At 41.5% G+C, this 16139-nt stretch overlaps 1 protein-coding gene across 1 annotated transcript in view; it reads right to left on the reverse strand.

Annotated features, from left to right (window-relative positions):
• The window catches only part of LOC126198693 (uncharacterized), a 117316-nt gene that overhangs the window by 49605 nt on the left and 51572 nt on the right, over nucleotides 1-16139 (reverse strand). The window contains exons 3-4 of the mRNA XM_049935192.1: nucleotides 11231-11294; nucleotides 3270-3458 (exon numbers count right to left, since the gene is read on the reverse strand). Coding sequence (XP_049791149.1) covers nucleotides 3270-3419 — 150 coding nt within the window. The 5' untranslated portion in view covers nucleotides 3420-3458; nucleotides 11231-11294. The remainder of the gene's footprint in view (nucleotides 1-3269; nucleotides 3459-11230; nucleotides 11295-16139) is intronic.

Genomic DNA, 16139 nt, shown 5'->3' on the forward strand with positions numbered 1-16139 from the left:
GCGCGGCAAATTAACGTCGTCAGCTCTGACACACCAACTACCCTTAGTATCGTTTTAGGTGCATTTCCTTGTCTGTTCAGGCAAACGCGGAACCAGCCATTTCTCCGCCCTAGAGAATGAGACACACAAACAATTGCAAGAGGCAGTCAAATGAAAACCGAACACCTGTCATACCAATCAGTGGACCTGATAGGCGGTTCCACGGTTGTAACGTTCCGATACTGTCACCAGTGTGGTAGTTGAACGGCATAATGCCACATCACAGGTGCACGCAGGTGTCGGGTTATGACGTCCGTTATCGGCAGACTGGTCTAGTGTTTTCGTTCAGCTGTCATAATATCGAAGAACTAGTGCCTAGGATTCGACTACCCTTCAGACAGCTGTGCAGCAGACGAGGCGTGCATTCGTCGCCCGCTCGCTACACGGACGTTGACGGTCACACGGAAACAAGTTCCTCGGACGTGGAACGACAATCGGACGAAGGCTACGCTTCAGCGAGTTGGTTGGGGAACACTGCAGCATGCTCCGTACATCCTTGCTCTTCAGCGGGCGATTTTCACATTTTTGGCGACCTGAAGAACGACCTGCGTGGATGTCGGTTTCAGTCGGACGACGAAGTGCAAGATTGGGTGCGATTGTGGCTCTGTCAGCGGCCAAACGTGTTCTCTGCAATAGGAACTGATCGTCTCGTTTCCCAGTAGCATAAATGTCTTAACGCACATGGTGATCACTTTCGAAGGAAACGATTCCATGGTCCCATTGTGGGGGGGGGATTCGGGTTTCATTTGACTGCCAATTATAGAGTAGAATAACACAAAGGTAACATAATACACAGATAAATTTTGTGCACCAACTACTTTCGTTAGGTTAACTGACGACTGTGGCGAAAGGGAGGCCATCCATCCACAAAGCTGAAATGAAATAAAATTTGACATCTACATCTACATCCATACTCCGCAAGCCACCTGACGGTGTGTGGCGGAGGGTATTTTGAGTACCTCTATCGGTTCTCCCTTCTATTTCAGTCTCGTATTGTTCGTTGAAAGAAATATTGTCGGTATGCCTCTGTGTGGGCTCTAATCTCTCTGATTTTATCCTCATGGTCTCTTCGTGAGATATACGTAGGAGGGAGCAATATACTGCTTGACTCCTCGGTGATGGTATGTTCTCGAAACTTCAACAAAATCCCGTACCGAGCTACTAAGAGTCTCTCCAGCAAAGTCTTCCACTGGAGTTTATCTATCTCCGTAACGCTTTCGCGATTACTAAATGATCCTGTAACCAAGCGCGCAGCCCTCTCCGTTGGATCTTCTCTATCTCTTCTATCAACCATATCTGGTACGGATCCAACCCACACTGGTGATCAATATTCAAGCAGGGGACGAACAAGTGTACTGTAACCTACTTCGTTTGTTTTCGGATTGCATTTGCTTAGGATTCTTCCAATGAATCTCAGTCCGGCATCTGCTTTACCGACGATCAACTTTATATGATCATTCCATTTTAAATCACTCCTAATGCCTACTCCCAGATAATTTATGGAATTAACTGCTTCCACTTGCTGACCTGCTATATTGTAACTAAATGATAAAGGATCTTTCTTTCTATGTATTCTCAGCACATTACACTTGTCTACATTGAGATTCAATTGCCATTCCCTGCACCATGCGTCAATTCGTTGCAGATCCTCCTGCATTTCAGTACAATTTTCCATTGTTACAACCTCTCGATATACCACAGCATCATCCGCAAAAAGCCTCAGTGAACTTCCGATGTTATCCAAAAGGTCATTTATGTATATTATGAATAGCAACGGTCCTACGACACTCCCCTGCGGGCACACCTGAAATCACTCTTACTTCGGAAGACTTCTCTCCATTGAGAATGAACCATGATATTAGTGGACACCACGATGGCCCGAACGCTAGGAAGGAGCGAGAATTTTCAGCTGGTGTTCTGTCTGTGAGACCGGTTCCCGTCAGATCACCGAAGTTAAGCGCTGTCGGGCTGGGCTAGCACTTGGATAGGTGACCATCCGGTCTGCCGAACGCTGTTGGCAAGCGGGGTGCACTCAGCCCTTGTGAGGCAAGCTGAGGAGCTACTTGATTGAGAAGTACCGGCTCCGGTCCCGGAAACTGACATACGGCCGGGAGAGTGGTGTGCTGACAACATGTCCCTCCATATCCGCATACAGTGACGCCTGTGGTCTGAGGAAGACACGGCGGCCGGTCGGTACCGTTGGGCCTTCATAGCCTGTTCGGGAGGAGTTTAGTTTAGTTTTTTAGTTCTGTCTGTGATTGTTTTTATTGGTATTTTAGAAAAGAGTGCATGGTGATGAACTATAATAGTGTATGAAACTTCGTGGCAGTTTAATACTATATGCCGGACTGATACTCGAACTCGGGGCCTTTGCTTTTAACATGGAGTGTAGCTTACGTCATGGTACAAACCTTTTTATACATATAATTCTTGGCCGACCGGGGTGGCCGAGCGGTTGTAGGCGCTTCAGTCTGGAACCGCGCGACCGCTACGGTCGCAGGTTCGAATCCTGTCTCGGGCATGGATGTGTGTGATGCCCTTAGGTTAGTTAGGTTTAAGTAGTTCTAAGTTCTCGGGGACTGATGACCTAAGATGTTAAGTCCCATAGTGCTCAGAGCTATTTGAACCATATAATTCTTGCCCTTTTCGTGTCTTGCAAGTGTACTAAGTTTGGCTGTGTCGTCTAGGAGATTGGGAGATTGTAATGAGTATGTGTATAGTGTAATGGTATGTTCGAGTTGTTAATGATTATGATGAAGTTGCCAGTACGTGAGCCACTCGTCTCGAATAGCGAAAAGTGGATCGCCGTCTGCATAGCACCTAGTTCGTCCTCATCTGAAGGACAGGTCACCATCAATCAACAGCGTCACAACTCCTGCCTCCATAAGATAGTGCAGATAGGTTTACCATTTGATCCCGGACTTAGGTGTAAGATCCAGTGTTCAGGAACTGTACACCGCTACCTCCCCTCCTCCTGCTGGCCAAGTATTGGGGTGAAAATGTTTCACCAACAGATATAACCAGCGTTAGAGACATTAGGCCTACTCAATTTTCAAGTCACCCCAAAACATAGAAGGCCCGTGGAACCACGGTACACTTTTGGACGCTACTGCGCATCACCCCACCATTCACCTCACACTATAGTGGCAGCACGTCAGCTAACGAGAGAGATTGGTGGTAAAGCGGAAGATCGGTTAGATACGAGACAGTGAACGAGGAGTTCGGCTTACCACGATGGATCTGGAGTTGAGGAAGTCCTCGGCGGGCTGGTAGGCGAGAGACGGGCGCAGGCGGTGGTTGATGCGGTCGATCTCGGCCATGATGACGGAGGGCCTGGTGCGCGTCGAGAAGGTGGGCGCCGACACCGCCGTCAGCCGCATGTGCCCCGCGTACGGGATGATGTGGTGATACGTCTGGCCCTGCGCCACCACACCGCTGTACGCTAACCGCCGCCGACACCGCACCCTGCGACCTGCGGCCTACGTCACCCAGCAGCTCGCTTGGTCCTTAACCGGGAATTTGGTCTAGCATTTCATTTTCTGTGGTCTAGCACAGCCGGAGGTTGAGGAACCAAAACGCCAACGCCTCCTCCGGTACAGTATGTCTAAATTATTTTATTTTCTCATTATGCCGCACATCTTCGGAATTCCCCCGATCTCCCACCCATTCTTATTAAGTTACCAGTCTTTCAGGTGGTTTGATACTGCTCCGCATCTATTCTTATCTTGTGATATACTTCTCATCACTGCGTGCACCTAACGTACTCACGAGGTGCAAACTTCGTACACTTTTAGTTCTCTATCAGGACAACATAACGTGTAAGTTGTTGATGTTGTTGTGGTCTTAAGTCCTGAGACTGATCTGATGCAGCTCTCCATGCTACTCTATCCTGTGCAAGTTTCATCTCTGAGTAACTACTGCAACCTACATCTTTCTGAATCTGCTTAGTGTATTCATCTTTTGGTCTCCCTATGCGATTTTTACCCTCCACGCTGCCCTCCAATACTAAATTGGTGATCCCTTGATGCCTCAGAACATGTCCCACCAACTGATCTCTTCTTCTTGTCAAGTTGTGCCACAAACTCCTCTTCTCCCCAATTCTATTCAATACCTCCTCATTAGTTATGTGATCTACCCATCTAATCTTCAGCATTCTTCTGTAGCACCACATTTCGAAAGCTTCTATTCTCTTCTTGCGCCCATGTTTCACTTCCATACATGGCTACACTCCATACAAATACTTTAAGAAACGACTTCCTAACACTTAAATCTATACTCGAAATTAACAAATTTCTCTTCTTTAAAAACGCTTTACTTCCAATTGCCAGTCTACATTTTATATCCTCTCTACTTCGACCATCATCAGTTATTTTGCTCCCCAAATAGCAAAACTCCTTTACTACTTCAAGTGTCTCATTTCCTAATTCCCTCAGCATCACCCGAGTTAACTTGACTACATTCCATTATCCTCCTTTTGCTTTTGTTGATGTTCATCTTATAGCCTCCTTTCAAGACACTGTCCATTCCGTTCAACTGCTCTTCCAAGTCCTTTGCTGTCTCTGACAGAATTACAATGTCATCGGCGAACCTCAAAGTTTTTATTTCTTCTCCATGGATTTTAATACCTACTCCGAATTTTTCTTTCGTTTCCTTTACTGCTTGCACACTATAGAGATGAATAACATCGGGGAGAGGCTACAACTGTGTCTCACTCCCTTCCCAACCACTGCTTCCCTTTCGTGCCCCTCGACTCTTATAACTGCCATCTGGTTTCTGTACAAATTGTAAATAGCCTTTCGCTCCCTGTTTTTTACCCCTGCCAACTTTAGAATTTGAAAGAGAGTATTCCTGTCAACATTGTCAAAAGCTTTCTCTAAGTATAAAAATGCTAGGAATGTAGGTTTGCCTTTCCTTAATCTTTCTTCTAAGATAAGACGTAAGGTCAGTATTGCCTCACATGTTCCAATATTTCTACGGAATCCAAACGGATCTTCCCCGAGGTCGGCTTCTACCAGTTTTTCCATTCGTTTGTAAAGAATTCGCGCTAGAACGTCCAAGTAGTAAGGCGAATTACTTAGGCGACGTCGAGAAAATCACAACAGAAATTTTACGCGTAGCGACCTTGAGCACGAGATGGTAGCGGTCATGCCTTTATCTTTCAAGCCCCGCAGGCGGTGGATCGCTGGAGCAAGTCCCGTTCATGGATTTCTTTTAATTCATATTGTTTTCAACACTAGTCATATTATGGTATACACATCACATTTCGAAGGTAATATGATGAAAAGACACATGTTATTGCATGAAATTTTATTGAATTTCCAATGTTGTCTGGTTGTCTCCTAATTTATACCATCACAACAAATATTATATTAGTAACCATTGACAAGTAAACGACCAAACGCGTTAAGTTACCCTGAAAATGTGCTCCTGTCGTGATTTCAGAAATTCCTTCTATATGTAATTGGGGGAGCTACCGAGGAATGCTTTACACCTGGACGCTTCGATCTGCGACGCGCAGGTTTCAAGGACGAGAGACAGGTATGGAGCTGGCCGCTGTGGCCGAACGGTTCTAGGCGCTTCAGTCCGGAACCGCGCTTCTGCTACGGTCGCAGTTCTAATCCTGCCTCGGGCATGGATGTGTGTGATGTGTGTGAATCATTTGGACAGGTTTGGAAAGCCCAATTCAAACATCGATAAACAAAGGTGTAAATAACTTTATTCGATACTACAAAGAGTTACAAATGGCAAAATGTGAGGATAATGTAGGATTAATCGTCAGATGCGCTTTCTGTACTAAAAGTTGCAGAATGTTTTGTTTTTTTTCATACAGACATGGAAAATATAAATTAAAACGGCGTTTACTACAGCGAATGAATGCAGTTTTCCCAAATGCACACGAAATCTTCAGAGTTTCCGCGGAGAAACAAAGCAATTTGGATGCAACCACGAGAAACGCAACATTTTCGTAAATATCGGTGCCGAAAACTGGCGATGTACTATTGAATATACTTTAATAGTATCTTCACGATAAACAATTTCTCGTTCGTTATCAATAAAACATGAACAAGTCTGAAGGCGCTTTATAAAGCTTTTAAATTGGCTGTAGAAATGAAAGTCGCATAATACTTGTTGTAATAACAAAAATTAGTAACAAAATTTTAAACATGGCTGAAGCAGCAACCGTTGAAAATCTTCACGGTAAATGTTAACAGCCAAACAGTTGAAGGATAAAGAGTAATTGAAATCCTGACCACAGTTTCGGTATATCTAAATATACCTTCATCAGAAGCAAAAATACACTAAAATCACATCCTGCAGTGGAGATACATAAAACAATCGTACCAAAGGCGTCGTCAGTAGTTAAAATATCACCTCCATTTGTACAGCATAACAGCATAATTATGAACACAGGCTAAGTACTGATGATATGCCGTGTTCGCATTGACCTTCTATTCATAATTATGCTGTACAAATGGAGGTGATATTTTAACTACTGACGACGCCTTTGAAACGATTGTTTTATGTATCTCCACTGCAGGATGTGATTTTAGTGTATTTTTGCTTCTGATGAAGGTATATTTAGCTATACTGAAACCGTGGTCAGGATTTCAATAAATCTTAATCCTGCAACTGTTTGGCAGTTACCATTTACCGTGAAAAATTAGTAAACAGCGAAACAACATTGGAAATTCAATAAAAGTTCGTTGAAATACACGTGTCGTTTCATCATATTACCTTTCAAATGTAATAAGTACGAAATAACATAACTAGTGCTGAGAAACATATAAATTAAATGAATAACATGAGTGGGATTCGATCCAGCGATCCACCGGTTACAGCGTTTGCACGCCTACCAGTGAAGCGTGAAACTTCTCTCGCGATTACTACTTGCAGATTATGTTGTCCTAACGGACTAGTAAACCTGCACAAAGTTTAAAGTAAATACGGGATCCGAACGTTGCGGTCTCCTCTTATCAGTAATTTGTTACCAACATTTCTAATTCGTGTCTGACTCTTCTGCTTTTCTTTCCAATGATTCCTCATTGCCTAAAAACATGTTCCACTAACTTGTCCATATCCTGGTAAGTGGTTTTTCATAGAGTTTTCTCTCCATATCCATTCCTTCTTGCACATGCCTAGTTTATGTTTAATATAAACACATAATTTCGAAACTCCTTCTATAATAAGACATTTCAAATGCATTCATTTTTCCTTGTTACGTCTTCCCTATTTCGCTTGCATTCAATCTATTGTACCAGATGTACTGTTTCAGAAAAGTTTTCTTCATTTACGAGGATACATCTGCTACGAGTACAGCTGTTTCGTTCACCTTTTCACTCTGCTTTTGATGTCAAAGTTGTTTCACCCATCTACTGATATCATGCTTCCTGCTTTCAATATCACGAAGCAAATGAAAATTTGTGCCAGACAGGCAGCAGTTTCGTGTGCAATTTAAACCATTTGGGCATGTCTAAAGGACTGATTCCAATGTTATGGTGATCCTGAACCCAAATCTATTTTCTGGTTTTTCAGATTGGCTCTAGTTTTTCAGGTATAAGGTTTTCTCCAGAAAATCGTTGACTTTTGTTGTTCTCCATATCTGTAGACAGCCGTTCCAAAAAATACGGAGCTATTTTTTATTTCTGATGTTAGTTCTCTTTGTCTTTTCTTCGTAATATAATGTAAGTAATATAACATTTTGCTTAGATTTTTAATCATGTTTTTATTTCTTCCGATTCTGTTTTCGCGGGAACAACAGTTCTTCGCTAAGAAGTTACTTTAACTACCGTGAGTCACTTAATCTGTGCTGAAGTATAAATGCTTCACTAACAGGTTGTTTAAATTATCCTGATGAGTTATGTTATATTTGTGACGAATATATTCTTCAAACAGGACGAATAGCGCTGAGTTGTTAAGCGATTATATCTTGCAAACCTCGTAAGCTGTTTCTGAAAGTTTTGTGGAGTGCCTAAGATAGTGGACAAATGGGGAAAGAAAATGTTTCACTTTTGATGGGAAGAGGGCCAAGAAACCAGAGCGATGAGTGTTATTTTTGGTACTGAATTTAAATGGCTTCAGCAGATACAAAGAAGTGAAAAGTCAAAAACATGACCTGTGCCAAAAGCATAGATGTTCCTGTAACTGCCAAAAATTCCATCGTCAAATATCGAAGAATTGGGCGATGTCAGTAGCAGTGAAGTTGAATTAGAAGGAAATGCTGTAACACTCCAGGAAGTTCTTCGAGACAGAACTCAGCAGTCAGATGTGAGACCACAATCTGTCTAAGAAAGTATTTTAACTGTTGGAATCTAGGTTAAAAGAAAAGAAGTATTTGAAGACAGAAGCTTAGATTACAATTTACCGGTGTAGAGAAAATTAGTTTCTTCCACACTTAAGGGAACTTGTGTACTGCGAAAATAACCCTTAAGTACTTATCAAAATGAGTTTACCGGAATATCGATAGGATTCGAGGCTTTTGTATATAGATCTTCGAGAAGCTTGCAGTGTGAGCTATTAAATAACGGTAACTGCTACGCATGTATTCCAATTGCTCTTTCAACAAAGCTATATGAGGAATATGAAACTGTCAGGATGGTCCTGCAGATACACTGCTGCCGTCAACACGAGTGGTTTGTTTGTGTTGGTATGAAGACGGTCAATTTCGTGATTGTGCAGCTATGTGGCTATACAGAGAACCCATGTCTCATATGCATGCGGTTTTAGTAGAGCTTGGAGAAAAGTAACATGGCCTGAAAGTAAAAACTTGGCAGTTGATGCAGCAAACATCAGAAATGAACCTCTGGTTGACATAAAATAAAAACTTTCCCGCAATTGCACATTAAACTGTTTCTAATGGAGAAATTTGTGAAGCAGTTGGATAGAAATGGAAATTCTATCATGTATATCTGCAGATCCTTTCTTGGCCTCAGTAATGAAAAACTCAAAATGGGATCTTCGAGGGTCTTCAGATTCTCATGTTCATCAATAATTGAGATTTTACGACGGTAATGACAGACATGAAGCATGTGCCTGGAACAGTTTTGTCTCTGTTGTAAGGAATTTCTTGGGCAACCGTAAAGCGCACAACTATGAGGAATTGATCCACAACATATTTACAAACTATCTCCACTTTCTCCACAGCCACTTACAAAGACTTCCAGTAGAATTTTCGCGATTTCGGTGAGAAACAGTGAAAGAGGTCCCATGGGGATATCAAAGTGCTGGAGGAAAGACATCGGGCTAGATGGGACAGACATACGAAAGTGGACTACTGTTTAAGCCTGCAACACAACTCCCTTGGTAATCCACATAAGAGAAAATCAGACAGGGATTGCTAATTCAATAATCGTGAACCTAATGATATATGTAGGCTCCAGTTTTATTGTGTAGTTCCATATATTGAGTTTATAGTGATATGGTAACACATGCACGCTATTTTTAGTAGCGATTTGTTTCTTATAGTATTTCTCGGTCTCATTTACTTCTTTTTATAAAATGTACAGTGTTTCAAATACTAGAGCCAACCGAGTAAAACCGAAGAGATAGTTGGATTCAGCATCACCTATAGAAGTATCATGCCATAACAGGCAGCTACGTACTACCTGATGTGCAGAAAAAGACGTAACACGATTTTCGAGCCTCAGCATATACAGACAATATCTGGTCTTTCGTCTCATCAAAGAAAAATATTTTGTTATTTCGAACTAAACTAGCACCCCCGCCGACGAATAAAAAACGGTATTCAGCTTTTGATACATCAGCTCTTATGGCTGACAGTGAACATTAGCTGAAAAGAAATCTCGAGAGGTGATAGTCTAAAGCTATGAGTTGTGCAATATCGAAGGAAGATAGGAACGCACAATGCCAGAAACGAAAAGTAATGAAATTTGTCAGTTACTTTATGGTTTCAATCTTTTTCATTTTTTTTTGGGGGGGGGGGTTTCTATTGCAGTAGAAGAGAACTATATATAAAAAATAAACAGAACATTATTTCTTCTTACGGTTCTATCACAGTCCACTGAGTACTGATTTCATATAAAACGAGTCTCCAGTTTCTTAACCACCAGTGCACAGATATAGCCAGTTTTTCCAAATTTAATAATATACAAACACCATGCCTAGAGAAATGTTCCTTTGTTGTCATTCATTTTCCAGTTTATTCGTAAAATAGTAGAGCGTATTTATGGACGTACTGAAAACTTTTCAATGCGGTGCCGCAGTAACTTACCACTGCCAAAGATTCAAATTTTACTGCTTACTGTTGTTCGATAACTATGGTCACTTCAGTTTTTCAGCGAATTGATGAATTTCCGTTTTTCTCTTATACTTAAAATAGCAATACTGCGTTACACATGCCTTATTTGAGAGGCAGATTTAATTCCTGTCCTTATATGTCTTGAAGACAGCTTCGAATAAACTTTTTGTTGAAATTCTAAGGAACCAAACGTTCAGCCGCGAGGAATGACAGAGGCCGCAGGGCGCGATTCTAATTTTAATCAGTAATGTATGTACAGATATTCGGCTGTTTGTTTATTTTAATAGAATTTTCAAACATATGAATTCAGTTTTTTAGCGACACAGTATTATAATTACAGGCAAAAACACTGAACTGAAAGATGTGAAAATTTTGGCATTTGGTTATTTTTCAAAATTTAGCGACAGCCTTCTTTATCGTTCTGTAATATTATGAAGGCTGTCATGTTTCATGAGTATATACAGCCGAATATCTGTGAGACTTTGACTTATTTAATACACCCTCCTACAACAGAGAAGCCTTTACTTGTGTATGTGTAAATGCAAAGTTAGTTGAAAAGATGCACAGATCAGAAGAAAGTTATTAAATATTAGAAGCTTCATTAATGAGAAACTGAACCATTAGGGTCTGTATGTACTAATTAAAGCAAAACAGTGTAATTTTAAATATTACCTAATACGATAATTTTTTGAGTAATTGCGAGAAGCTGTTTGATTTTGTTGCATATTATTAATAGAGTGGTAGTTTTGGATGAGTCATTTATCATGTGAGACGGGAAATTCTGCTCTAGTCTCTTGGCACCATCTGGCAGTCTAAATATTCCCGAGCGTTTAAATCGGGCAGGACTGTTTGCCGCTGAGGGCGGGCGAGTGTCTGGCGATTTGCCCCAATAAACGCTCCGGAAGATTGCAGCCGAGTTAATGGTTAGCTTCATACCGTGTTATTCTCAGCATTCACAAGCGAGCTAGTCCCCAGCAGCGGAACACTCCACGGGGTGCCTCTGTTAACACACAAGACAATCGTTGTTTATCAGAACGCCACTGTGTGAAACGCTTAGGAGGGAACCACGGACAAAATTAGGATGAAAGGAAAAGTGGATTTGATTACACGTTGGGAGGTACTGTGTTACGAAATAGTCTAATACTACAAGCGACGAAGAACTTTTGAGTCGACTCATCCAAATTAAGCTTTTACGGTCGGTATAGACTTCACACGAAACTTCCGGGCTAAAAGGCCGTGATCGATGTATAAAACTTTCTCCCAACGTTTCATCTCCGACTGCGGGAGATATCTTCAGAGGTAAGGCGGCGAACTGCAACCAGGACTTGAGAGAACGCCGAATATATGGGCAGTGTAGAGGGCACCACATTCCAACAAGTGACGTCGGCTAAACAATTATCTCTGGTAATGCCAACACTTTCGATTTAAAGTAATTGCTCGTCATTCTTACGGTGCAACGTTGACATCCAAATTTTTTCTCATTTGACAATTTCCTCTTTTCTGTTGTTCCACCACCGCCGATTTATCCCTACAAGAGGAATTACGGCCTGGGACGTACGGGTAAATCGGCAATAGCGGAACATGTTTACTAAGTGGGTGATCATGAAATAAAATTCAGTGAGACATACGTCATATCGAAAACATCGCATATCATGCGCGCACGTATAGAGTCACTATTGAGGTTTATAAACACCGTAATAATTTTAACGGAAAAGAGGAAGGCATTGCACCGTAAGAATGACAATCGATTAGTTTTAGTAGAGGACGTTGGCATTACCAGAGATAATCTCGTAGCCAACGTCATATGATGGACTGTTGTGCCTTCTGCACTGCCCATGCATTCAGCGCTACCAGGCTCTGGTTGCAGTTCGCCGCTTTATCTCTGAAGATGTTTGCTGCAGTCGAGGATGAAACGTTAGGAGGAAGTTTTATATATTGACCACGGCCATTACCCCGGAAGTTTTAGGTGAAATTTTGAGTCGGCGTTCTATAGCGTGACGTATTCGTTCAAACTGTGCCACGCGAGTTTATCGATTGGATTTCATTTGTTACTTCGTCAACCCCCTCCATCTACAAATCTACAGGCCCATACTCCAAGACGTTATGTGATGGTCTCCACTGTGAAGACTGGTTTGATTCAGTCCTCTTCATCTCTGCACAACTACTAGAAACTACATCCTTGTCTCCCTCTTCAATTTTTCTACATCTTAAGCCATATTCTGTAAATCACTGTGAAGTTCGTGGCTGAGAGTACTTCCCATTGTAGAAAATATTAGAGTTTCTTCCAGTTCCACTCAAGTATGTTCCACTCAGGTATGGATCCCAGAAATAACGCCTCCCTGTGTGCAGTGGTTAGTCTAATGTTGTCTTCACATTCCCTGCGGGAACGACACTTGAGGACACTTAATACTAGTTCTTTAAATTTGGTGTGTGGCTTTAGCAGGATATCATATAATGCAAGCATGTTGGCATCCATCTTCAAGCATCTGCCAGTTCAGGTTTTCAGCGTTTTCGTGACGCTCTCCGGGAAGGAATCGACTAACTCAATTGCCCTAAGTCTGCTTTTGTTGGTGTTCATTTTATAATCTCTCTATGCTTAACATCCTTCTGATGTTCCAGGCACTTTGCCGTCTCCAAAATTTTAAATACCATACTAAATACAGAACCATCAGACCATACTGCCAGGGTGGTCTGCAGTGGAGTACTTAAGAGACCAGGCTGACAGCTTCATTACTACAATGCCTGCCTATCATTTAAAAAAAATAGCACTAGAGAATCATATCATTCGAACACCTAGACAGATTGTTTTCATTTACACAGGGCTAAAGGCCTTCTCGTGTGCTAATTCTCTAAATGTAGTCAACAAAATTATACGAAAACGGGGTCAGCATTTTCCCGCAGATTCGTCTTTACGTTTCCCAAGCAACTCCGTTACACAGTTACATAAGCTATACTAAGCTGTTACGGTCATAGCAGCGCATCACCGAATTTGTTCGGTGTCTGCTAACACTTCTACCTCATAATGACTCTAAACAGTGGATCAGTTCTCCAGGATTTGTCACTCTGTTGTACTGCATGTTTTTTTTTCCCCCACTGGATTCCTCCCGCACAGTTCTTAGTCTCCCATTCGTCTTCCACACTGCTGTATTAAGTGCTGGTCCTATTACATATCGTTGGTAACATTACCCCTAAATGTGTAGCCCTCTCACAATCATTGGGAAGTATGTGTTCCACGATACGTTATCACAGACCCAATGGGAATTTGCTGCACGTTTGCGTCACAAGACAAGTTATCAGAGAACCAGCTGGTTTTGCTGCTCTTTGTTGCTGTGTATCAAAGCCCCATTAGTAATGAGAAGCTTGCTAATGCTTTGCAGAATTCTTATAGTTGCACTTTGCACCTGTGAGAGTTGTGCTGTCTTCAAGTTTCTTTGTCAATATACTATTCCCCTCTGCTCCGTATTGTAGTATCGAATTTGTTCGCGCCTGCAATTAGGCAACCAAATAAACAGATTTGTATAGCGGGCTCATGTTGCGCCTTTCCGGACACTTGGTGTTAATGAATTGCGCGCACGTATTGAGGTTTGCCGCGTCACACACGGTGGCCGTATATGAGCTACAAACTTGGAGGGGTGCTCTGCCAACTGATGTGTGTCTGTTTCTGTAAGTCTTGCAGTTTTTGTGCAATCATCTGAAAACCGGGAGATACCTATAAACATCCATGTATGTCCCACCCCTCCCCGCGTTGAAAAACGAAATGACGGGAAATTTTTTTCATGGTGTTATTTCTGACTAGAAAATTAATTAAAATAACCATAGATTAATGCCTTTTATTGAAAAAATGGTAGTGAAAGAGATAAACAATTCTCCAGAACTCATCAATAACCGTGCAATCTGATGTAATTGGGAGCCTTTTTGTTATGAACATTATCTCGCAACCTGCAGCTAAAGAGTGCTGCAATTAATTAGGCCCTACGCCAAATGGAAATACTGTGTGAGTCTTTCGACATTTCCTTACAGTGTTTTACCACAGATAACAGCTTCGTCAGCGACCATTCAATTAATAGTGCTGACTGTGATGAATCCTTTATCTGTATTGAGAAATAGCGATTTTACTAAGCTTTCTTGGCGTGAGAACGGTGTTACTTTGACCTGAGGTCGAATGAGAATGGACATATTCATCCATGAGAATGAAATCAATATCCAGATCGCCACATTAATACAGAACGTATGTCCCCACTTTCATGATATAATAATATTCCCCTACCTTCGAGTCTGTTTTCAAGATACTAAGTGGTTTCTTGTTTGGATCATGACACCCACATAGATCATGATTCGTCGCTTTCAATCACAACATTTCACATGCTACTCAAGGAGTTGACTATGTAGTGACGCTTTTGGTCCTTTGTACGCCTCTATAATCTCCACGAAGCACACTTGCAGCTATTCATCTGGTGACAGCAGCTATACATATTCATGAAATCGCTATTTTTCCTGTCCCCATTGAACTCAGAGTGGTTGTCACAGACGTTGATCCGCTTCAGTAATTATTCCCAGTAGGTATAATCAATTGATCACTTCCACCTTTAAAAGTATTCCTGGATCGTGCTATACAGCAGAGACTTGCTGTTGCATTAGGCCTAACCGATTGGATTGATCATTTGTTTTAACAATAATCTGAGTGGCGGGTGTTAAATACTTGTTAGTCGTAACAGTTATCTCTGACAGTTTACTCAGATCATCGGCTTAAGCTGCCGCATGTGCTTCTAACTCGAGACTAGTAAATAAATATCGTTGCTTGTTTGGCAAGTTTAAGGTTCAATGTCAAGTAGGTTCTAGGCTTAATTGGGCCACTGCACATGATTAATATCTTTGGGAACTGTTTGAGAATGTGAAAAATGTGATGCCAAGTTCTAAATCCACGCTAAACCGCAAGTGTGTCGATAACAGGTTAAATTTTGTCATAACACAGAACGACGCGTGGTGAAAGAGCAGAAAATCTATATCTCTGTAGAGCTGTAAATGAACTTCACGTTAATGACGGTAAAAGATGAACAACTAATATGGTGTTCAGTAGCCGTCATTGAACGTCTTTGTGTCAATCTTCATAATCTTACCCTTTCTTATAAGCATTAAAAGTAAAAAAATGGAATTAAGTTACAGGGATGCTTAAAATTTCACTGGAAAATCTTTATCAGATATTTTTAATAATTCTGTTATACGTATGTTTCAATATTTCTTGTCGCTTTTCGTTTCTTAGTAAACTGCTTGATCACACCTTAGGGAAGTGTCATGTTTTATATCTGTGCGGTAGGAATTCGATCCATTTTCAAATCCTGACACTTTTCTGTCACTTAACTCAATCTTCGTGTATGTAAACATGCCCTTTCGTGTTGCGGTTCAGATTCCAAGCTAAAATGTGAGTCTTGAATGGTTCCTTTGGAGAGAACGCGACCGATTTCCTTCCCCAATCGAAGCTCAATCTCTAATGACTTCGTCATCGACGGAAAGTTCTTTTTTTCAAACTGCGGGTCTCTCCTACAACTCGCTGGCTGAATGAGTCACTTTTCACGTAATAGACAAGAGGCGCAATCCCACCTCGGATTGAATCTTTTGGTAGTGCCACTGCTAATCACAGAGAAGTGTTGTAATAATTAGAATCTGGTATGATCAGTCCAAAGTGAATGTGGCGCATAGAACACGGAAGAAACGTACCACTATCAAATCTGTCCTGATTATTTTTCTCCTGTGATACATTACGGAGAGAATTTTGAGTGCAGGTCGGGTAGAGGAGGAAAGAAATTATCCGAAGGGAATATTGCAGGAAAAGATTCATAGTTAGTGC

Source organism: Schistocerca nitens, chromosome 1, assembly GCF_023898315.1.
Source record: "Schistocerca nitens isolate TAMUIC-IGC-003100 chromosome 1, iqSchNite1.1, whole genome shotgun sequence".
NCBI classification, from domain to species: Eukaryota; Metazoa; Arthropoda; class Insecta; order Orthoptera; family Acrididae; genus Schistocerca; species Schistocerca nitens.